The following is a 23,570-nucleotide window of genomic DNA, read 5'->3' as shown; positions in this document are numbered from 1 at the left end:
TCTAATTTCTTTGAACCTGTTAGGAGTCTGGCGGCGGCGTTGAGGCAGGCTTTCAATGGGGCCAAAGAGTTCTTGGGTAGACCTGAAAGGGTAGAGCACCCTTATTCAAGTCTGGAAATGACTAGTGCCTGGGTTGCCATTTTTAGGCCAGGGGTGTCAAGGAAAGGTTTCAGGTGTCTTAGGTAGCTCAGGTGAAATCTGGCAGTTTTGGCCATCGAGTTGATATGGCCACTCATATTCAAGTTGCAGTCTAGGGTTATTCCGAGGTATTTAGAAGAGTCCACAATGGTAGGAGGGCAATTTAACGCTGTGATAGCCTTGACCCATTCCTGAATGTCTGAATTCATTTTGGGTGGGGAGAACAGGAGAAATTCCATTTTTTTGCAATAAGTTTGAGCTGGTTAGAGGTGAGCCAATGCATCGTCAGCTTCAAGGCCTCATTCAGGGAGTGAATGTCCTCATTGGAAGAGATTTTAATGTAGATCTGTGTGTCGTCCGCATACATGTGATAGGCGATGTTGGCGGTGCGTAGCACCTCTGTGAGCGCTTCAAGGTAAAGATTGAAGAGGGTAGGGGACAAGGTTGATCCTTGGGGGACACCAACCATGATCGGAGAGGGAGCTGATAAGTTACCATTGATTAGGATTCTCTGTGAGCGATTCTGGAGGAAGGACCTAAATCATTCAAGAACGGTGCCATCCAATCCCATCCTGAGTTTGAGGCGTGACAGGAGAGTTTACGAGTTCTCCAGCTACATGATGGATTTACTGAAACCTATGGTGTTTGGTATCAAACACCTTGTCTTGACAAATCCATAGTGATACCAGTAATGTATTTTATAAAACATACACCCAGAGGGTAACTTAGAGATGCCCCCTGAAAACCTACTAGCCTCTGCTGGCTAACTGGTATTGTTCAGACTGCCACTGCAGACATGTTTCTGACTCCCTGCAGGTGAGAGCCTACACTGTAAGGCCAGAAACAACGCCTGCTCTGAAGGAAGGTGTTCACGCCTCCTCGAGCAGGATGGCTAGTGGTTAAGCATATCACGGGCTTCAGAGCCCCTGCCACTTATGATATGCGACCCTGGTTTCCCCCAGACCTGGGAGATGCCTCTCCTGCTTTGAAGCCCATTTAGCACCAGGAGAGACGGGAAATTAGCTATGCGTGTTGCACCACCAGGCTGGCCACACCCTTAAGGTGGGCTACCTGATGAGCGAGAGAAGGATTCCACCATCTTATTTTTATTGGAATTAGGAACTCTGGGACAAGGTTATGCCCGCTTCCTACAGGGGGTGTAGGGACCCCAAGAGTAAGAAGCCTATTGGCTACTATCCTTTACTCACCTTAACACCCCTAAATTCAGTATTTAGGTGGCCCCATGACTCCAGGAGCTCAGATTCGACTGACTCTAAAAGAAGGACAAAGAAGAGCAGAGAACAAAGGACAGAGGACTAGCTGTGAACTTTGGCCCTAAACCCTGCCTGCCTTCAGGATTCAAGCAAGCCGGGCCGATGACGGCTGAAATGCCAGAAACCGGTCCCTGGTAGCTTACCTCCTTTCTGGTGAAGAATTGGCTTGGTAGTTTGGTCTGCCCTGTTCCCATCATGCACTGGGACAGGAACAGACTAATTTGCATGTAGCCAGGTTCTGAGCTGGGATGGTGCAGTGAGCTAAAAAACGGTGATGGATCAAGCCCTGATCTCTTGACTGGGTAGGAGTATTCTGCATCATTCAGAAACTCTGTCCATCACCTTTTCCAAAATTGGCACTGACCGCAACGCCCAGGAAATAATCTGCGGACCACCGGGTCTACCGAAGCAGCAGTCACCCAGGAATTGGTCACCTTGCTCCAGGAGGTCAGATCAGTCTCCCCACTAAGTTTGGAGAAACCAGGACCCTCAGTGGCCGTCCCACACCAATACCCAGTTACTGGAGCCTGTTGCAAACACCAAGGTTTGTGTTCAGTCCGAACATCACCACTGTCAAAACCGACCTGCACATCGAGGGATTTCACCAGAGGCCAGCTTCAGGTTAGAAGTAGTCTTGCTGTGTTTCTTCTCCTTCTCCTGCAGGGGCACCAAGAACTGTGGGAGCCTCAAACGCAACGCCTCGGCAGACAAAACACATATGCACATGAGCTCAACAGCCCAAGTCCATTGAAACAGATCGGTGCTCTGTGGCCCAGAGACCCGCAAGAGTGGAATCACCCCCCTTTGTGTTCTGCCTTATTTGTCTCCCAGTCCCTCCTTTCAGCCTCTTTCCTACAGGTACTCTTCCAATTGACTATAGCGGGTAGCGTCTGAGGCTACCGCTGCTGAAACCACCTCTACACCCAGACACCCCACGGCAGGTAAAACTGAACTCTTGGACCTTGGTCCCTACTCATCATAAGTTCAGAAGAACAGTCTAGTAAGTTGTTAGCAAGAGACCCTATGCAGTGAATGTTTTCCCATATGATAACATTATCGCGCTCGAAGCTCATATGCCTCAAATCCGAAAGCTGTAATTTTCTACTGTAAAATTTGATAGTGTCCAAAGTACTCACCCGATTACGAAGTTCCTGGTGTCAACAATTCTATAAAAATATGTTTTTTTTTCTAAATTAGTCTCGAGTTTCTTCTTGAGTGTGTTTCTCATTTATTGACTTTGAGTATACAACAAATGCTTACCACTACCCTCTGATAAGCCTAAACGGCTCGCCCACACTACCACAAAACAGAGCATTTGAGAAGTCCTGTAAGCCAATATGGATTGTCTGGACATTCTACAAAGTGTACCTCATTTTGGTACACTACATTAACAGCAATCTTCTTACATGGAGTGTTAGGTTGTGCGATCAAGTAAGTGTGCGAGAGATTGGTTAGCAGGGCCAAGAAATCATGGCTTACTCCATGAAGCGGAAGTACAGTATTATTAGAAACATTAATTAAAATCAGTGTCAATCTGTGCTTTATCTTCATTAAAAAAAATAGGACATTTGAGAAGCCTTTAAACGAATAGTTAAAACCAACATACAGACAAAAGAAAAGAAGGTGATATCACCGTGGGAGACAAAGATACAATGCCAAATGCTTTACCATTAGGTGAATGTCTGTCGTACCCCGGTAAAAAGATATATTTTAGTTGAGTTAGGGATCCAAAAGTAGTGGTCCTAGACATGCAATGCAAAGGGGGAACAGCCACAATCTAATCTTATAAATTCTTTATTTCGGCCAAAGGCCATAAAAGATTTCATTGTAAAACATCGTCCATAAAGTAATCTAATGTGTTTCAGACAAATGTTACATAATTTCAATAAAATTGGCAATTGCAGAAAAACAATTTCATTCAATAAAACCTTTTTAAAATATACAGGGAGTAATATCTAATTATTCATACAGTCCAAGGTAAGTTTCATGGTTGCAGATATCTTTGTCATTAGTAGATCACAACTTTAGGCCCATTCTCTTCCTTATTAGACCCACTATAAACAAATATCTTGATAGCGCAAATATGACATGTGGTCGGATACTTGTTGTTAGTACCCTCAGCGCCCCTTGATGTTTTGTGAATCCCAACGAATTACATAGTGGTCGAATCCATTTGTTCTCTGCCCTATCATACGCCGGGCAAAAAACAAAACATGTGCAATGTTTTTGATGTTGTTTGTAGGCCCTAAAGTGTATTTAGTGCATAGAGAACAGGCAAGATCCCCCCAGCCCCCAACAGACTGCTTGCTAGGAACGGTTGTATATGGTCAAGGAAATCCTCGCGATTCGGACTAGGCTTAATAGAAGGGAATTCACTTGTTAACCTTCCTAATCTTGGGTCAAAATGGAGTGCATTCAATGCTTTGATTGAATGTATATTGCCAATAAATACCTTTCAGATTGCCTTTACAACTTGGTGTTAAATTATGTGGTTTAGTCCAGTATGATCCAAGACCTAACTCAATCAGCCATTTCCGGACAAATCTTAACCACGGGAAGGTAAGACATGTATCAATATCCAGTAATTCGCGTGCACCTGTATCCAATAGAGTAGTGGACGTAGGATTGCGAGATGACCTGATCGCTTCAAATTTAGATCGTGGAACATTGGGATAAGTGGTGTTGATTGGGGTAATCCTAATAATCTCCTTAGAAACTTGTTTCCCCCAGCTGTTAGATGTCGCTTGTGCCCCATAACTCCGATCCATACAATGCTGCAGCCTGGACCATACAATTATATATCTCCAGTGATGGTGTCACAGCTTTGCTTGTAGTTGAGCTGTACTTCTTAAGGATTGCCCCTGATCCTTGGGCTAACCTTAAGGCGGAGTGGTTTATTTGCTGGTTCCAGGCTAGTTTTGTGTCTAGTAATATGCCCAAATAATTAAAATTAGTGGCATATTCTATTTTCTCATTACGGAGCACGAGATACTTTTTAAGGGTCTTTTGTGGGTTTATGGCCATGTAATTAATTTTATTTGCGTTTATTTCGAAGCCCTTTTCTGTACAGCATCTATTAAACCCGTTCAACATATTTTGTAGACCCTTCATGGTCTGTTATATCAGAATGGTGTCGTCTGCGAAGAGCAGCACTGGCACCAAATTCCCGTTTAGCCTTGGAGGATCGGTTGCTAGGTCGTGTAGGTGGTCCACCACATCATTAATATAGAGTTGAGAACAGGGTGGTAGCAAGTACACAACCCTATCTCATTCCTCTCTCTATTGGGATTGGCTTTGTTAGTTCCCCATTCATACCCCAGGGGACTCTAGCATAGTTTCCGTTGCGTAATCTTTTTAGCTGCATAACCAAATTCAGGGGGGCACCTTGTTTTTTAAGTGGCTCTCATAGCAAGCATCTGGGTACGTGTTCAAACGCTGTCCTCAGGTCAACAAATGCCACGGAAATGTGCCCCTTCCTGATTTTAACATATTTCCAAATAATACACAGGAGTCTGAAGACTTGATCTATTGTACTAGTACTGGATCTAAACCCTGCTTGATATGGGGACAGTATGCTATTCGTCTCTATCCAGTCGTTAAGCCTGTTCGGTAACTGCCTGGCATAGAGTTTTTGGAGTACGTCTATCAGGGTAATTGGTCTGTAGTTCTCGGGTTTATGTTTGCTGCCCTTTTTTGTAGATGGAGACAAATTCAGCCCCTTTCCACGTTCCCGGTGTCAAGGCACCGGCTAATATTGCATTGCTAAGAGCATTAACGTATGGGACCCATACCTTTTTTTCATATTTGAATAAGTCACCGGGAAGTCTACCTAGTCCCGGTGCTTTTCCCGGTTTAATGGAGTCTTTAGCATACTCCGTTTCTTGCAGTGAGAATATTACCTGGCTGTCTCCCTCTATATCAGTACGCCGTATTTCTCTGCTCAGCGCAGAAATGGGCCTAAAACTGGAGTACAAATCAGTGAAGTGGTCGGTCCAAGTCACAGAGTCTAGATAATGCTCTGTTCTTCGTACTTGGTCCTTCCCACCCCCATGCTATGATTTTCCAAAACTCTGCCTGGTTATTTGTTTTTGCTACCTCCAGAAGATCCAACCAGCTATTTTCTTCCCAATTCCGCTTGGCAGTAGCCAGTGATTTCCAGTGTACATCCCTGGCGCTCCACACTGAGTCTGTATTCCGTGCTTTATCAACTCCAGTAAGGCGGACTTAAATTTCCTACATTCAGTTGTGTACCATGGTGTCAGGGAGAGTCCAGATGGGGGCCTAGCGCCACCTACCCGGGTGCTTTGCCCGCGCATAAAAAAAGAGATAGGATCCAGTTACAACGGGGTTAACACAAACCTCACGCTCTCTCCGCTGCAGGACGACGCAGAAAGCGTCATCGAAGATGACCAATCACAGCCGCAGCAGGTGGAGAAAAAGAGCCTATCGCAAGAAGGCGGGGAGAGTCTGGAAGTTGGGGAAGCCGAAGACTCCGAAGCAGAGGACGCCGAAGCAGAGGACGCCATTGGAACCGGAGGAGGGAAGCCCACGGTTAGACCGCTCCACCAACGCCACTGCAGAAGAGCCGGAGACGTGGAGTGAGGAGTGGTGGACACCCCCGGGAGACACGCGGTTACCGCCGTAACTCTGGAGAGTTACGGCTCTGGCAGGGAGTGAACAAATCACCAGGGACGTATCTAAAAGGGGAGGGGGAGGTAGAGAAGGAACGGGTATTTAAGTTGGGGCACACCACGGTTCATAACCAAACCGCCCTGAAGGTTACGAACAGAGCCTTGACTTAATCGCTCCACGTACATGTAACCGAGAAATATTTTCTATTTTGAATCTTGGCCACTTGGCGGACAAACGGCTCCTAGTGTTTTATGATTCATTTAAAGACAACGTTGATGTGTTGGGAGCTGTATTCTTTTCAGTTGGGCCCGCGTTTCTCTCTCTTTCAGGGGGCAAATAATTAAGGCCCTATTCCCTAAAACGAGCCCGAGAACAGTATCTCAGTCAGATTATTTTTCTTTGATAGATTTCCTCCATCCCTGCACATCCCTCCCTCACCGGTCTCACTATCGTTTTTACTGTACAGCACGAACAGCACCAAAGGAAGGAGAAGGGTAGTACAGAGTGATTACAACAACTCAGAATACTTACCGCCACTATTGTTTGTTTTCCTTCCGAGTATCCTGGGGGAACCACTACTGCCAGTGAGGAAGAGCACAAGATTCAAGGGAGGAGGCCGTGTACTGACGAGGGTGCAATCCTAATTTCCACCTGACAAACTGTACCCACAGAACAAGACCCCAACACCCCATTCACTGATTGTCCTTGGTCAACGGTCCTGTACCAAAGTCACTTCAATAAAGATTTGGACACAAATATTCACCCTATACGGCCTCCTAGCTTTCATTTCCGACCCTCCCTCCGACAGGTGGTGTCTGAAATGAAGGCCGTATTAAAGAGAATGGCTGAAAACCAGGAAAAACTGGGTCAAGTTAAGGAGAGTTTCTCACCGTCGCTGAAGAGGATCGCGAGAAATTCCATAAATCCCTCACCGAGCAGAGTCAAACCCAGGAAACTGCCATCACTAGACTGGCCGAAACCCTGACACAACAGAGGATCAAACCCACCCTTCCCTCAGTAGTACTCCAGAAATATGTCAGTGGGGAGGACTCAGACTTTTTTTTTGCAAACTTTGAACGAATGGCCCGGGTGGCTGTCAGGCCCGAAGATAAATGGGGCCAGTATCTGGGTCCCCTGCTTTCTGGGGAGCCCAAGCCGCCTATCAGGTAGCAAATCCCCTTGGGATTACTACCTATCCCGACGTCAAGAGGACCATCCTTGAACGTATGGGGTTAGATCAGGAGTCCAATCGGATTTGTTTGCGTCAAATAAAAGAAGGACCCCAAGAGGCACAACAAGCACTATTTTATAGGGTTCGTGATATGGCGGACAGATGGTTAAAACCTGACCTCTCTACAAAGCCAGAAATTATGGAAAAGGTATACCTGGAGTAGTACTTAACCTCTCTTCACCCTTCCATACAACTTGATTTACTTTTTTAATTTTATGCGTTTTAATATAGCGCAGACTTTACCCGAAGGTGTCAGAGCGCTTCACAATAGGAACAGTAGTGAAACATGAGGAAAAATTACAAGTCAGCATGTTACAAGAGCAAACGTTACGTTACATGAGGCAATGTTGGTAATTGTGCATGTATCAAAAGCAAACAAAATACAAAAGGTAGCAAACGATACATTTCAAGAGGGAAAGTGACGTGTTCATGTTAACTCACCTTAGAAATGGCTGTAGAAATTGCAAGTGCTTATTATCGTGCTCAAGACATCCAGAGAGGACGTGATGAGAGCCATTGGAAACATGGGAGCGGGGGTTCTAATCCTCGTACCCCTAAACCATCACCCGTGAAAAAAATAGACACTGTGACTATGTTAACAGGGACTATGTTACCGGGACCCCCACCACCTTCAACTCTGCCACCAACCTTATTAGGCCCTCATGTTTTAATTGTCGGGCATATGGGCAAATTGCGCGGGTTTGTCCCCAAAAGGAGGAGCCCATGGGCATTGGGCTCACCAGGACTTTTGTTTGTAACCCTGTTGAAGGTAACCCCATCCCTAGTAATACCCCTCCCTTCCCCAGAACTGTGAGGGTTAACAGGGAAAGAAGGGGAGCATAGACACAGGATGCTTACAAAGTCATCCAACCTCAGATTATTCCAGGAGGGGTGCAGTCTGATACGGGTATGGTGAACATACAGTGCGTACACAGGGATCAGAAGCCCTATAAAACCACGGAAGTCTTCGTTCAACACGATCCGGCTCTAGAGCCCGTTCCACTTAAAGTGGAGCTCATTCCCCAACTACTAAAACCGTTTTTCTCTTAGACACAGTCCCCAAGGAAAGACACAGTCCCCAAGGAAGCTGAATGGAGACAAACCGCTCACTTTTCACAAAGTACCTGATCACAAACTATGTCCTGGGAAATCCCGTAAAAGCGGGAAACAGAGAAGAAAAGAGAAACGTCAATGGGCCCCGGTCATGCTGACGCAAATAGCCACCACTAAGGCATGGGAACATGACCAGGACTTTAGAGCAGCACATTGTATGAAGCCTGGAATAGGTCCTTAGAGCAGGAAGACCCAGATCAAGTCGGTCCCCAGTTTTTCAGGAATAAGGGTCTATTATATAGGAAAGGAGGGAAGGAAGGAAGCAAAACCCCAGTTACTGGTCCCGCGGTCACATAGGGAAAAGGTTTTATATCTGGCTCACAGCCACCTCCTAGGGGGTCATTTCGGGGTGGGGGTAAGGGGACCGAAAAGCCCATCCTTGAACACTTCTATTGGCCAGGAGTATACCAGCAGGTCCGAAGATATATAGATCATAGTTTCTAGGCTACCTGTGAAGCAGAGGCTGCCATTGGAACCGGAGGAGGGAAGCCCACGGTTCGACTGTTCCAACAACGCCACCGCAGAGGAGCAGGAGACGTGGAGTGAGGAGTGATGGACACCCCGGAGACGCATGCTTACCGCGTAACTCTGGCGGTGAATGAACAAATCCCCGGGGACGTATCTAAAAGTGTGTGTGTGGGGGGGGAAGAGAGGAAGGCATAGAAGGAACAGGTATTTAAGTTGGGGCAGACCACGGTTCATAACCAAACCGCCCTGATGGTTACAAATGGAGCCTTGACTTAATTCGCTCCACGTACTTGTAACCCAGAAGTATTTCCTATTTCGAGTCTAGGTCACTTGGCAGGCAAACTTCTCCTAGTGTTTTATGATTCATTTAAAGACAATGTTGATGTGTTCGGAGCTGTATTCTTTTCAGTTGGGCCCGCGTTTCTTTCTCTTTCCAGGAGCAAATAATTAAGGCCCTATTATCTAAAGCGAGCCCGAGAACAATAACTCAGGCGGATTATTTTTCTTTGACCTATTTCCTCCATCCCTGCACATCCCTCCCTCACCGGTCTCACTATCGTTTTTACTGTACAGCACAAACAGCACCAAAGGAAGGAGAAGGGTAGTACAGAGTGATTACAACAACTCAGAATACTTACCGCCACTATTGTTTGTTTTCCTTCCGAGTATCTTGGGGGAACCACCACTGCCAGTCAGGAAGAGCACAAGACTCAAGGGAGGATGCTGTGTACTGACGACTGTTCAATCCTACTTTCCACCTGACGAACTGTACCCACAGAACAAGACCCCAACACCCCATTCACTGATTGTCCTTGGTCAACGGTCCTGTATCAAAGTCTCTTCAATAAAGATTTGGTCACAAATATTCACCCTATACGGCCTCCTGGCTTTCATTTCCGACCCTCCCTCAGACACAAGGGTTTACCTTTTGTCCCGTCTTAAGGTTGGATTTCAAGTTTTTCACATTATTTTTGCTGAGCAGGGGCTCTAACTTTGAGACCAAGGTAGTATGCATGGATGTTATAGACCGATTGCTTGACTAAGTGTGCACCTACTAATTCTGAAAAAGGATTATAGATATTAGTCATAGTTTCTAGGCTACCTGTGATCTTCGGCCACCCCATAGATCTTCAGTTATTTTCTACTAAGGGTTGCACATCATGGGAATCAAGATTTGCTTGGATAACCTTCGATAGATGTCCCATTACTTCCAAGCATAATGGTCGGTGATCACCGTTGTCCCTCATTTCTATTTTGAAGCTCACTATTCTGCTCCAACTATAAATACTGTCCAATATATATATATATATATATATATAGTCTATTCTCGACTGTGTACTGCCACGCTTGAAAGTATGGAGAGGCGGTTTCATCCCCATTTTTGAGTACCCTTCCATTGCATGCCCTTAGATGATGTTCTACTGTTAACTGTACTATCTGTAGCGCTGCATTAGTACAGGGTTTAGAGGGCCCAGCCGCTAGTTGGAGAAGACCTACTTTGTGGTGGTTCCAACTGCAAGGTAATCTGCACCATGAAAATCCTTTAAAAACAACTGTGGTGATAATCAGGACCCATATGTATTTTCTGCAACAGGATTCCACAGTAACTGCATTGTAGAACTGCCTTGCACCTTGGGCTCTTTGTTTTTATTTACAGTTTTCCAACTATTTCCTCAATACCTCCCATCTGCCCGCAAAGATGGTGACATTTCTGGCCTCAAGGCCCATGTGACAGGCTTCATTGGTCCCCTCGCCTCTAACTTCGGATGTATGCTCTTCCCTCCACCACCACCACCATCTTTACATTGATAGTGTGAAGGACACTATGTGCCCCTTATTCCTTTGGGTTCACCAATATCTGTAGCGCTTTGTGTAACTCCCAACCCCACTTTTGTGTTGACCCATTAAAATTTATAGTATGACATCTTATTTCACCTTGGGCTACATCATCTCTGGTGAGACATTTCCATCTCATGTTGGAGTATTTTCATCTGCAGTAGTTTTAAACCATCACATCTCCTGGTTGATCTTAAAGTAAGGGGTCTGTAAATTCTCCAGAGGTTACAATATCCCATAGATGGGTGATTTTACTCGCCCGCGTGGGGACTACCTCAGTGCTTTGGCAAGTTAAGGTATGTCAAAGTCCAGAAGATATAATGGACTACAACCAACCAATTATTCACACACCTGTTAACAGGGGTACTGCTACTCCAGACCCATCACCACAGATTTCATATCATAAGTGCTAGAAATGACCCAAGTCAAGACTGCCTCCAAAATCAACTAATGCCAATGCAGAAAATATGTTAAAAGTGAGCTGCATGAATATTCTTGCCATTGAGTTCAGAAGCACTTGAAGGGAGGTCATATGAAAAAAAATCTGTTGTGGGAAAATAGACGACCTTACTCTGGCAATACCAGAATACACGTTTATTTAGATGCATCAAGGTAGCTTGTTGGCTGATGGAGAACATCAGCTACCATACTCCACTCGAGACTGAATACACAGCCAGTATATATACAAATCTCCATGGTCATAGGTAAAATAGTTCTCCGTAAGAGGAGACTTGTACAAATTTAATGTTTTAAGTTATGGCTCAACAGGTCTGTGACATAATTCAAGGAAAGCTTCCAGCAATTAGAAACAGTTCCAGCTTCCAAAACACATTAATAAGTAAAATGCACAATAGTTCAGCCTTGTACAGTGAAAAGCAATGTGTGAGACAGCTGATGTCTTAAAGCAGAAACTGCTAGTTTGCATTCTTCTAACAGAATGCAAAGTGAGCTGTAGATATATTCTTGGTGTTGACTAGAGAAGCACTGGTCAAGAGGTCATTGGACCCAAGTTTACATCAATGCACACATATGTTTCCATGAGCACGGTTTTGTTTTTCATTCATCTTTCACAATACCCTCTTTTGCGTTTCCTCAAGCACAACTGAAAGCATTGTTGCTGGCTCTTAGTTTCTCTAGTTATTTGTTATAAAACGTATTTGTTCTTCCACTACAGCACATGGAGTGCAGGCATCCCAGGGTGATTCTACTGCGTGCCTTGTTCAGCAAGGACTGAATAACCCTTCAATAGATTGCTAATTTCTACTGCCACCCCTCAATCCCAAGGAGGAATTCATAGAGACTCTTTACAGCACTGCAATAAGCACCCATTCGACCTTTTAGGTAATAATATATGGCTTAAACATGTAGACCTATAGATGTTGGAACCTATTCTGAAAACATCAAACCCAGCAAAACGAGCAGAGGGCTAGCAGTGGCATAACATTAAATTCTAAAATCCAAATAACTATCTAAAGCTATATAGGCTGCAAGCTCATGAGTAGACCCTTGCAATCTACACTTGTTCAGAGCATTCTGCTATATAAGTGAAAGCAATCACTAGTTTCTCTCTATTAACTTTAGAGCCCCCAAGGCATCTATAAAAACTCTTACATCAAACTGATATTAGGGTTGTGTCCTGGCGCCAACTCGGTTTTAGGTTTCGCCTGGCGTTTACTGCGCAGCAGTGTCGCGCAGGCGAAATTTTTTGATCTCCAGTCTGGGGCTTTAACCCTCCTCTCTCTTCCATTGGCTAGCTCCATAAATGAAGGCTAGCCATTGGAAGAGAGATGTGTCAATCATTGTGGGAGCAGATTTGTGGGCGTTTCTGTGTTTAAGCTCTGCCCTTCTCCGTCATGCATTTTTTTTGTCCAAGGTTTGTTTTTGTCATTCCTCCGAAGATGGCGCCCTGGCAGTCGCTTTTTCGGTGGTGCGTTGAGTTTTGATTTGCATTTGTGGTTGTTGCCTATGTTTCAGCAATCTACAACAATCGCCAGAATCTTAGCATCGCAACTGAAGTATTTGCACCAAAGGTATGTTTTTTGTGCAGTGCGTTTACTTTTGGGTAATGTCTAACTACAAATGTTTGTTACTTTTTTGGGCTTTGGTTATATGTGCACGCTCAATGGAGGGACACGCACGCGGCATCGGGCTTATATAACTATTTTAAAACACATTTAATAGCGCTAGTGCGTCGTTACATTGTAACTTTAATGTCTTTGCAGCGGCTGTTTCTCTAGCGCCTCACGTAATCTTACGAATTGTGTTCTTTGAGATGTAAAATCATCGAAGTAGAGGGGGGGGTATTTATTTAAGTGCAAGGACAAAAGCTACATAATGCGCTAGAATTGCTACAAACGTATTTTTATTAAATACATCCAGTAGAGCTAATGCATTTGCAATCTTGCGGAAGTGCGCTTTAGTTATTTCCAGTAATGACAGGCTAAACCCTTTAGTTCCACCACAATTTGGTTTCATTCTGTTGAATCTTCTGCTTCCCTTCGGTGTTGCTGCGTGTTTCTTGGGGTTGTTTGTACTCCGGGTTTTTAAAAGAGGAAGACTGATCTTTTATGCACTAGGGAAAGTTTTAAGAGTTATTTTAATCATTAGCAGTGTTTACATCAGCACTGAGAAGGCTAATGGGGAACTTCAAACGGTATGTGTGCACTGTACATTTTTCCGTCTTCTACCAAGGGGACAGGCTCAATGTATACTCTCAGCCGGGGATCAGAGTAGGGTCGACAGCCATGCTGGATAGGTTTGGAACATAACAGTACGGACCTTAGAAGAGGCTTTGTCAGGAAAAAGTAGACCCCCTCACACCAAGCAGTCGTGTTGGTTTCTTCTTCTCCCTTAACCCATCCTACTCATTCATTCCTGTCTGCTTGCTAGCTCTTTACCAGCATTAGTTTCTGGCACGCAGCTCCTGCTGCAACGAAACTCTTCCTAGTCTCTTTACCAGCATGGCCGCTACGCTATACAGAGTAGAGCCTGCTTCTTTCCATTCCCCACTCCTGCATCCCTCTCCTTGCACAGACTCCAGTTTCCATAAACACTCGTCCGCTCCCTTAAAATGACTTTAAGGAGAGCAGCAGCAGACTGATCCTGCGGTGCAGGAAGAGAACAGTACTGTAGGTGTGTGCTGGGATGAACCAACTGAGGTCCCAGGGAAGTGGCGTACATGACTAATGTATCGCATTGCCCACTATGTTTAAAGTAATAATATGCCTTTGGCTATTTGCACTCCTGTAATTTAAGTTTGTTGGAATCTAACCTTTTCTTCATTCATTTACTCTTTCACTCATCCATCCACGTTTTCAATCTGTCTATCCACTCTCTAATCACTACTACTCTAGTACTCACTCTCTACTACTCTAGTACTCACTCTCTATTACTCACCCTCTACTATTCACCCTCTACAACAATAATAATCACTCTACTACTCTCTACTCCCTCTACTACTCTCAACTACGCTCTACTCACTCTCTACTACTCACCCTCTACTAACTTTGTACTACTCACTCTACTACTTTACAACCCACTACCTCTATGTACACACACACACACACAATATATATATAACTCTTATATATATATATATATATATATATATATATATATATATATATATGTATGCATTTATATATATGTGCCACCTTTTATTTAGGTTTTGGTTTTTGAAACAAATAAACGCATAGTTATTTGCAATGTCAATAGCTCATACTCATGTAAATATGTGACCTATTGCATTGCAAATGACTAAATGACACAATAATTATTCAAATGATTGAAAATCCAACCTCAAAGCCTGAGCCCCAACTATCCTATTTCCTCAGTTCTGAGCTTTGTCATTGACCTATCTGGTTGGTGTTACCCGGGGCTCAACAATCTCCGCCTCCTTAATCCCTTCAAGTTAACCTGCTGCACCTATGCTGATGATACCCAGATAATCTTAAAACTGGGAAAGAAACACGTGTACCTCAAATTGCCTTGACAGGACAATTGCCTCTTGGACAGTGAAAAATAGATTCTAAAAAAAAGCAATTAATACTTACAGAATCATGACAGAATTATGAAACCCTTTTCTCAGCATGACCTCCCGGAGACTGGTCAGCCAAGTAGAGAAAGGTGAAGAACCACTTTTCTAAAAGTAACATAGGCACAATTCACAACATTCTAATACAATATTATTAGCAGATCTCTCTCATTAAAACAGAAACAAAAGTGTGAAAGTGAGACAAATTAGGAGACTTTTGTGAGAAACCTGAACTATGATTGGAGGGAGGCATGTTTGGCCCAGAGGAACTTGGCAATCTCCTCATGCCTCCAAATGGTTCAACTCAACTCTCCGCATGACAAATTCGACCCCCCTCCCCCCAGCAACTACAATGGGCCACATGTGCGAGGTGCTCCCGAACTGCAGCTGACTTTTTCCACATGGTCTTGTCATGCCTGGTGTTATCAGTCTATTTGAGGGAGATAGGCCATGAGTTCTCTGCTGTATTGGGCTGCTGGATTGATCTTGGTCCTCGGATGTCCCTGTTAGATCTCTTGAAGGAGACTGGGGGTCTGACACTGGAAAGGACCTTTATTGAAATAGCCACAGTGGCGGCCAAAGGAGATTATTACCAGTACCTGGAAACTGCTGCAGTCCCCTTCATTGGAAGTATGAAAGAGAGAGGTGGACTGGTGTGCTCAACAGGAAAGGCAGATCTACGAGGCACGGGGATGCCCCCGAAAAAACATGACAAGCTATGGAGTGGGTGGTGGGCACATCAGGGTCTAACAGTGTAACAGAGTTTATGCGACAGTGTACTATGTCTAATTTTGCCAGAGCTCCACCCAGAATCTACGTTTAACAAGACAAGTCACATGCTGAAAGTCTGCTCTTGCCCCCCACATCTTGGGCATACCATGGCAAGATCACAGAATCCAAAGTTTCATCACAAACCCAAGTCTTCAAAGTGACTGGAGAAGATTACTACAGGATAAGATCACAGACTTTTCATTCCTCACAGTATTCAGGTATCAATAGCTCTTAACATTGTCCCATCGTCCATAAGCCAATGGGATCTACACCAAACTCTGTATGCACCTAACCAGCAATCAAACCGCAGCTCAAGAATTCTGCTGCTATGCAGGTCCTAACTGCGAGTAGATGGGACCACTTTACCTCTGCTCTTCAGACTCTAGATTGGTTACCAGTTGCAAGAAAAATCTCATATGCCTCGCTCGCTGACGATCCATGGGACAGGATCAATATTGATAAAACGTGACTAGAACTTTATAGTCAAAGACGAAACTGTAGATCCAGAATGCCTCCACTCGTTACAATTTCTGTCTATTACAATGCCTGCATTGGTGGGATTTCTTTTCTGTAGAGATAAGTAAGCACTGGCACACACTCAAACAGAATAAGCATGTTACCTTGCATTCACAAATAAGCAATAAAACCCAGGATCTTCCATAAATCAGGACAACTCTAGGAGAATGAATGGACAAACTATTTTGTATACGCAACCTTAAAATATATCCCTCGCTCTTTTCTGCACATCCCACTTCATGTGAATGAGGCGGTGACAAGTCTGGAGTATATTCTCCAGAGCTCATGCATGGCACCACAACATCCTACTTTTAGGTTATATGTCTCCCAAACCCTCTTTCAGACCATGCACAACAAAAGGACTGGTTACCAACTGGAAAGTGATTTGGGGCCTTGTCAAGGGGTAGGAAAGTGCTACAGAAATGATCAAATACTTTATTCACACAAAAGTGCAGGAAACGAATAGGAGTTGGCATTCTTTGTCAATTCACAGCATTTATAAGGACAATTTACTGTGCACAGAAGTGCACTATACCTATTAATAAATTATAACTTTTTTGTGAATAGGATTCAAAAGGGCCAGGAAGCACTTAAGCTAAGTTCTCGAAGACACTGTATAAATTCTACAATGGAAAAAGCAATCTAAAGATGGAGCCAAATGAAAGTGAAATGACCTGTTCCAGTCAATGTAACAGAAGAGTTAAATATATAGAAATGCCACAAAGTCTATGCCTACTAAGTCTACCTATACCGATATATATTTTATTTTATTTATTTATTTTAGAGGTTTTATATAGCGCTGGCTGGACCCGGGGGCATCAGAGCGCTTTACACATTGTGAGCCAGAAGGTAAAAACACCGGGACACAAAAACATAGCAGTATTATATATACACACAACAAATACGTCAACATATGGGGGACTTTAGGAGGATAAATATGGGAAGACAAAAAACACCAAAGGTGGAGTAAGTGGTAATAATAATTACATAGGCACAAAAAAATTAAGAAGAGCGCTGGGAAGATGGGGAGAAAGGAAAGGAAAGATAGTGGTCAGTTAGGTTGATAGAGGAAAGGGAGGGTAGGTCAATACATTGGATGGGGTTGGGGAGGGATGATGAGGGCTGAGGGTTGACGACGGAAGGGGGTGTGCGGGAATGCGAGGGTGGTAGACAGGGAGGGGGGAGGTGATGAGAGGAAGGGCGGGCAAGGCAGGTCGCAGGGGGGCGGACGGATCTACGGTCGGACAGAGTTGGCCAGTAAAGGGGAGCAGATAGGGTCCCCAGTATTTATTGAGAAGATGTAGTTTGAGTTCCTTTTTGAAGATAAAATAGGAAGGATTGCATCGAAGTTTAGTAGGCAGGGCATTCCAAATGCAGGGAGCATTGCCGGAAAACGATCGAGACTGAGTGGATTTCTTTTTCATAAGGGGGGGGGGGGGGGATAAGAAGGAAGGAGTTAGTGCTTCTCAAGGATCGGGAGCAGCCGGCTTTACTAAGTTTGTTAGTGAGGTAGGATGGTGTGTTCTGATGGAGTTTTGTGTGTAATGCAGGCCGTTTTGTAAGTGGACCTACCTTCAATGGGGAGCCATTTAAGGGTTTTGAGGGCAGGGGAAATGTGGTTGAATCATTTGCAGTCTGTGATAAGCCTCGCAGAAAGGTAGAGAACAGATTTTAGGGGTGCTAGGTGGTTCTTGGGAATTCCAGTAAGAATGGCATTGCCGTAGTCAATTTGTGAGAGTACAAGGGATTGGACTGCTAGTTTGAAAACATCGATAGGGATGAAGGGCTTAATTTTCTTCAGGTGGCGGAGAGTGAAGAGGGCCCCTTTGGCAGAATTGTTGATGTGGACCTTGAGGGTGAGGAGGTTTTCAAGGGAGATCCCTAGTGATTTGACGGAGTCAGACAGGGATAAGGAGCAATTGAGGGCATTAAGGTCTTTGATCCAGTTCTGAATGGGGAGCTGATTGTTTTTTGGGGAAAAAAGAATTATTTCAGTTTTTTTGGGGTTGAGTTTGAGGTGGTTCATGTGGAACCAGGCTTGAATCTGGATAAGAGCGTTGTTGAGGTGAAGGATGTCAGCATGAGTTTTAATCTTATAGTAGAGTTGGGTGTCGTCGGCATAGAGATGGTAGTTGATCCTGGCTTGTTTGAGAATGAGTGTTAGGGGTTCCATGAAGAGGTTAAAGAGAGAGGGAGAGAGGATAGAACCTTGCGGAACTCCTAATGAGATGGGGGTAAGCTTAGATAGGCAGTTCTGGATTTTGATTTGTTGAGTGCGGTGTTGAAGGTAAGAGACAAACCATTTGTGTGTCATACCATTTAGGCCAAATCTATCTCTAAGAACATTAAGTAGAGCAGAGTGATTAACAGTATCAAACGCTGCGGAGAGATCTAGGAGGATCAGAAGGGTAGATTCGTTATTGTCGAGTGAGTGGTGGATGTCGTCTACAATGTTAAGCATGGCGGTTTCCGTACTGCATCCTCTCCTAAAGCCAGATTGAAAGGGGTCAAGTAAGTCTAAGTGTTCAATGTGTCTGTCTAGTTGGAGAAGGACGCATTTTTCAAGGGCTTTAGAGAGAAGGGGAAGGTTGGAGATGGGACAGAGATTGTTGAGATCAAAAGGGTCCGCCAGTGTATTTTTGATAATGGGAGAAATTTTTCCAAGTTCTAGGGAAGCGGGGACACAACCGGTGGCAAGGGAGGTGTTGATAATAGCAGTCCAGGGAGGGGTGAAGATATGTTTGAGGTTTTGGAGAAGATTGGAGGGGAGTGGGTCCTTGGTGTGGGAGGAAGGCTTGAGTCCGGTAATGATTTTTAAGACTTCTCTTTCTGTGACAAGCTGGAAATTAAGCCATGCAGCATTATTTTTAAGGAGCGTGTTAGGTAGCTTGGGGTCAAGGAGAGTGTGGGGCGGGGAAGGGAGAGGGAGATCAGAGTTACGATGGGTCGTAACGGGAGTAAGGGGAGTTATGATGGAGGGGGGGTAATAAGAGATGTCAGGAGTGGTAGTAGGGATCATAGTGGGGAGGAAGGATTGCTCAATCTTTTTAATTTTGTCAGAGAAAAATAGAGCTATTTCCTCACATCTAGTCGTCGAGGCTGGTGGAGCATGGGGAACAGAAGCAGTTTTATTGCGTACGATGTTGAAAAGTTCTCTAGGCCTGTTCTTAGCTCGGTCTAGTGGAGTCCTGAAGAAGAAAGCTTTTTGTCTCAAGATGTGTTTTTTGTATGACAACCTAGCAAGTCTGAGGCGGGCAAGGTTGGAAGGGGAGGGGTGCTGTCGCCAAGATCTCTCTGTCTGTCTGAGTGTGCGTCTTTCCTTATTTAGCTATGTGTTAAACCAAGATTTTGAGGCGACATTTCTTTGGTTTTTGAGTTTGAGCGGGGTTAGTATGTCAAGGGTGTCACTGACAGCTTTGTTAAAGTGTTCAGTTAGCTTGTTCACGTTGAGGGAGGGGGGGATGGCGAGAAGTTGGGCATGGAGGCTAGATTCAAGAACGCCGGGAGGAATGTGGCTAAGATTTCTGGTCAGTCTCATGGGTTTAATAGTTTTGGGGGGCGGGGGAAAGGTATGGGTAGTTATGGAGAACAGGATGAGGTGATGGTCAGACCAGTCTATGGGAATGATGTTAGATAGGATGGCTAGATCCTTGCTGGTAATGATAGCGTCAAGGATGGCTCCTTTGGCATGAGTTGGTGCTTGACAGATTTGATTGAGTTCATTTATTTCGAGAAGGTTAGAGAGTAGGGAGATTGAGGGATCTTTGGTATCATTCCAGTGGAGGTTAAGACCTCCCAGGAAGATGTTTTTAGAAGTGGAGATTGAGGATTGGGTAAGAAGGTTAGATAGCTCGTCAATGAATGGGTGGGGATTTCCGGGGGGATTATATATATTGTGAAGGCGGATGGGGTTGGAGCCCAGTATTTTGAGTTCAGCTACAAGGTATTCGAAGGAGGAGACTTTGGTGTTATTGATAAGGGAGAGCTGTAGTTCGTCTTTAAAGAAGATAGATACCCCCCCCGCCAATCTTGATGGGTCTATCTTTCCTGAGGATGGAGTAACCCGGGGGTACGAGGAGATCAAGAATGCTTGCAGAGTGGGTATTTAGCCAGGTTTCCATAAGAAACGCGATGTCGATGGATTCACTAAGGATTGTTTCAGAGATTTCTGATGCATGTTGGGTCGCGGAGCGACAGTTAACTAGCATGCAGGCGAGGGGTTTAGTTGTCGGTTTGGGAGAGGGGAGGGTGTGGATGGTGGTAAGATGAGGAGGGGGTCTGGGTGAGACTAGAGAGTACGACTCGTCCCTAGTATAATGGGGATGTTTGCAAAGGGGGGAGGCGTATACACGGTGTATGCGCAGGGAGGATAGGAGTTAAGAAGGTCAGAGACCTCCAGAGGGGCGAGGATGCAAGAGGAGCGGAGTGGTCTCCGCGTTTGGCATAGCAGGGGGGGTTGTTTTCCACGGCTTGGCGGAGGGAGGGTTTAAAAGATCCGTGCTAGTAGCGTTTATTTGGGCAGTGAGGTCGTTGGATTTGAGGTTGTAGAAATCGTTCCTGAGTTGAGAGAGATCTCTCGTAAGAGTGGCAAGGTAATGTTCGATGTTGCGAAGGGAATGTGAGAGAGTAGTGTGGGAGGAAAAAGGGTGTGGGGGGGGGGGAGAAAGGGGGTTCAGAGTTGGCAGTAGCTGGTGGTCTTTTCTGGGGGGGCAGTGAGCAGGTACACGAATGAGGCCTATTTTGAGGAAGAGATGAGCGGAGACCGGCAGGAGAGCAGGGAGGGCAGTAATTGTAGGGGAGGAGGAGTGGCATGGCGGGGTAGGGTGGAGAAGTGAACTCTGGGGATAAGGAGTTGAGATAAAGGGGTGGAGCAGTTACAGTGTGGTGTAGGGGTGATGGGGGGGATAATGGGAGCGGAGATGATCTGAGGAGGAGTGGATGAGTCGGGAGAAGTGGGTGCGGATAAGTGTGATTGTGAAGGTGCAAGTATGAGTTGGGAGAGGAGGATTGGGGAGGGGGAGGAGGATGTAGGGAGGGGGGATCTGGGTGGGGAGAGGTATGATTCGGAGGGTGTGAGTGTAAGTTGGGAGGGGAGGAGTGGGGAGGGGGTCGCAGCGGAAGGTGAGGGGAATCGAGGTGGGGAGAAGTGCGGTTAGGTAGTTGTGAGGATGAGTTGGGAGAGGATGGGTGATGAGGGGTTGTGGGAGGTATGGAGGGGTAGATTGTGGAGAGGATGAGAGTCTGGGGGGGGTTGGGGGAGGGGGGACTGAGCGAAATAGGAGGGGGTGCTGGTGGGCGGATTGCTTGCGAAGGGGATTGTGAGTGGGGGAGTGTGGTGACGATCAATGGGAGCGGGGAAGTGGGGAAAGAGGGGGCTGGAGACAACGTATGCAGTGTGTCAGAGGACATAGAAAGATCAGGCAAGAGGGAGGTGGGTTGTGGGTGTGGGCGAGAGGAAGTTGAGTGTCTGGGAGGATATTTACAGTGTTGGAAATATGGAAGGCCAAGGACCGGAAATGGAGCTCGAAGGTATTGAGATGTGGAACGGCCGCTTGAATGAGGATGTTCCCCGTTTTAAAAATGAAGATGTTGATTTCCCCGTTAAAGGTTGGTGAGGGAGTGGTGGAAAGTTTGTGGCCATAGGGTATTATGGACGTTTTAGTGATTGGGAGGTGTTTTAAGAAGGTGCTTTTCCATTTAGAGGGGCGTTTGGAATAGAAAATGTAATTAGTTTTAATAGGGGTGGTAAGACTGTAATAGTTGTCAACTATAAGTGTTTCCGGATTACTAATAAGGAGATTGTGTTTGAGTTTTTACCTTGCATTTTTGGAAAGTTCCGGAGGGTAAGGGATGGACCAAGAGTTTGGACCGTATTTAGATAGAAAAAGGTCCTGGGCAGGGGAGGGGATAATGAGAGGAGGCATATTGGCAAAGGCGGGGGAAAAAAAATCGGAGGGAGAAGTGAGTCGTGCCGGGAGGGCAGAGGGTCGAAGTTGGGAGGTGGGGTGTGATGTGGAAAGGGAGGGGTGGAAGGACGCAGTGGAAAGAATGGGAAGGGGAGGGATAGGCCGTGAAGAAGAAATGGAATGTGGTCACAGGATAATGAGTGAGAGAGGGGCCAGAGTCAGGAGAAAATAAGTCTACTAAGTGGGTACAACGGAATGCATATGCACATTGATAGTCGGGAGACCCAACACATTACGTACCTGAATGGCCCTGCTGAAACCAATCATACGAGACGACACCCAAGCTTCCCGCTGAATTTCAGTCCAGCCACTGTTCCCTGGATTTACATGATAAACACAGCGTTCCTCTACCATCTGTGATGGGAATAAAAGCAATCAGTGTTAAGACAGCAAAGCAAGACACAAGAGCGCTCTCTGTAGGAGATCCTCCAAGGGTTAAATAGTGGAAGCCCTGGTCTGAAAGGAAGAGAGTGCGCTCACCCCATGCTGTATCAAAGACACTATGATGTAAGAGCACCAATGTCTTTGCTACTCACCATAAAGCGTGCGTGGTTGATATTCCATGTATACGTGGTCAGTGTTCGGTTAAGAGGATCCACAATTGAATCTTCCAGTACATAAACTGAGCGGGCGACATTGGCAGGGACAAATCTTTCTGCCCAGCGTGGTAGGCGATTGGTCTTGGTAAGCAACCGACGGGAAAGCAGCTTGTTGTCTGGGGTGACTTCCCGATGTATAATGTCTTCTGTTAGGACATGTTTGCTTTATTTAAAAAAAATAATAATAATAAGTCAAAACAAGAAGAGATTCCCCCCCCCCCCCCCCCCAACATCATCGCTGTACAAATTAGCAATAACTAAGATAAAAAGATACTACATCCCCAAAACCTAGATGCTCCTGTTCCATGCAGTCAGATGTGGCTCTACCCAAAGGTTGCATCGGTGGTGGTGGTGGTGTTGGGGGAGGGAGGGGGGTCATGCTAGCTAAGTATTAACTGTTGGTGTTTAGGAAAGAGGTAACCACTTGGCCTTTGTATAACTATAATAGAGGATATACAAAACATAAAAAGGAACAATGTGCTATGGCCCTATAAATTCATTAGATATTCTCTTAGTATCACAATTCGTGAGTTTGAATGCAGAGTATTTTATTTATAAGGTCATTTACAAGGTCTATTATGACATTACAGGAACAGAAACAGCCCTACCCATTATTTTTTAACTTCACATTTTTCACTACATCACAAACATGTTGAAAATCTGTAACTCATGAACTTATGCCCGTAAACTACATCTTGCACTTACGGGTAGTACACCTTTCCTTTGAGTTACAAACTATTGCAGTCTTTGTACCTTAATGTAGCACAGATAAATCACTTGGAACAGGCGGGTGGGGGTAGTACATTAACTGCGTTAAAGTGCAAGACCATATGTTAACTCATTATTATTACAGTTCTTAAAAAGTAGGATACCTCAAATACTACCTGCAGTCTAAGACTGAGAATAAACCTGCAGGAGAACCCCTACAAGAAACAAAGGCATACAAGACAGAGGAGAAAATAGGGTAAATATCTCCCTGAAGATCCACACCAT

At 45.1% G+C, this 23,570-nt stretch overlaps 1 protein-coding gene across 1 annotated transcript in view; it reads right to left on the bottom strand.

Moving 5' to 3' along the window:
* The window catches only part of PRELID1 (PRELI domain containing 1), a 90,350-nt gene that overhangs the window by 13,779 nt on the left and 53,001 nt on the right, over positions 1-23,570 (bottom strand). Inside the window, exons 3-4 of the mRNA XM_086931781.1 lie at positions 22,515-22,740; positions 22,219-22,332 (exon numbers count right to left, since the gene is read on the bottom strand). Coding sequence (XP_086787907.1) covers positions 22,219-22,332; positions 22,515-22,740 — 340 coding nt within the window. The remainder of the gene's footprint in view (positions 1-22,218; positions 22,333-22,514; positions 22,741-23,570) is intronic.

Source organism: Lissotriton vulgaris, chromosome 7, assembly GCF_964263255.1.
Source record: "Lissotriton vulgaris chromosome 7, aLisVul1.2, whole genome shotgun sequence".
Lineage (NCBI taxonomy): Eukaryota > Metazoa > Chordata > Amphibia > Caudata > Salamandridae > Lissotriton > Lissotriton vulgaris.
The sequence above is the reverse complement of the archived record's forward strand: the minus strand, read 5'-3'. Positions and strand labels throughout refer to the sequence as shown.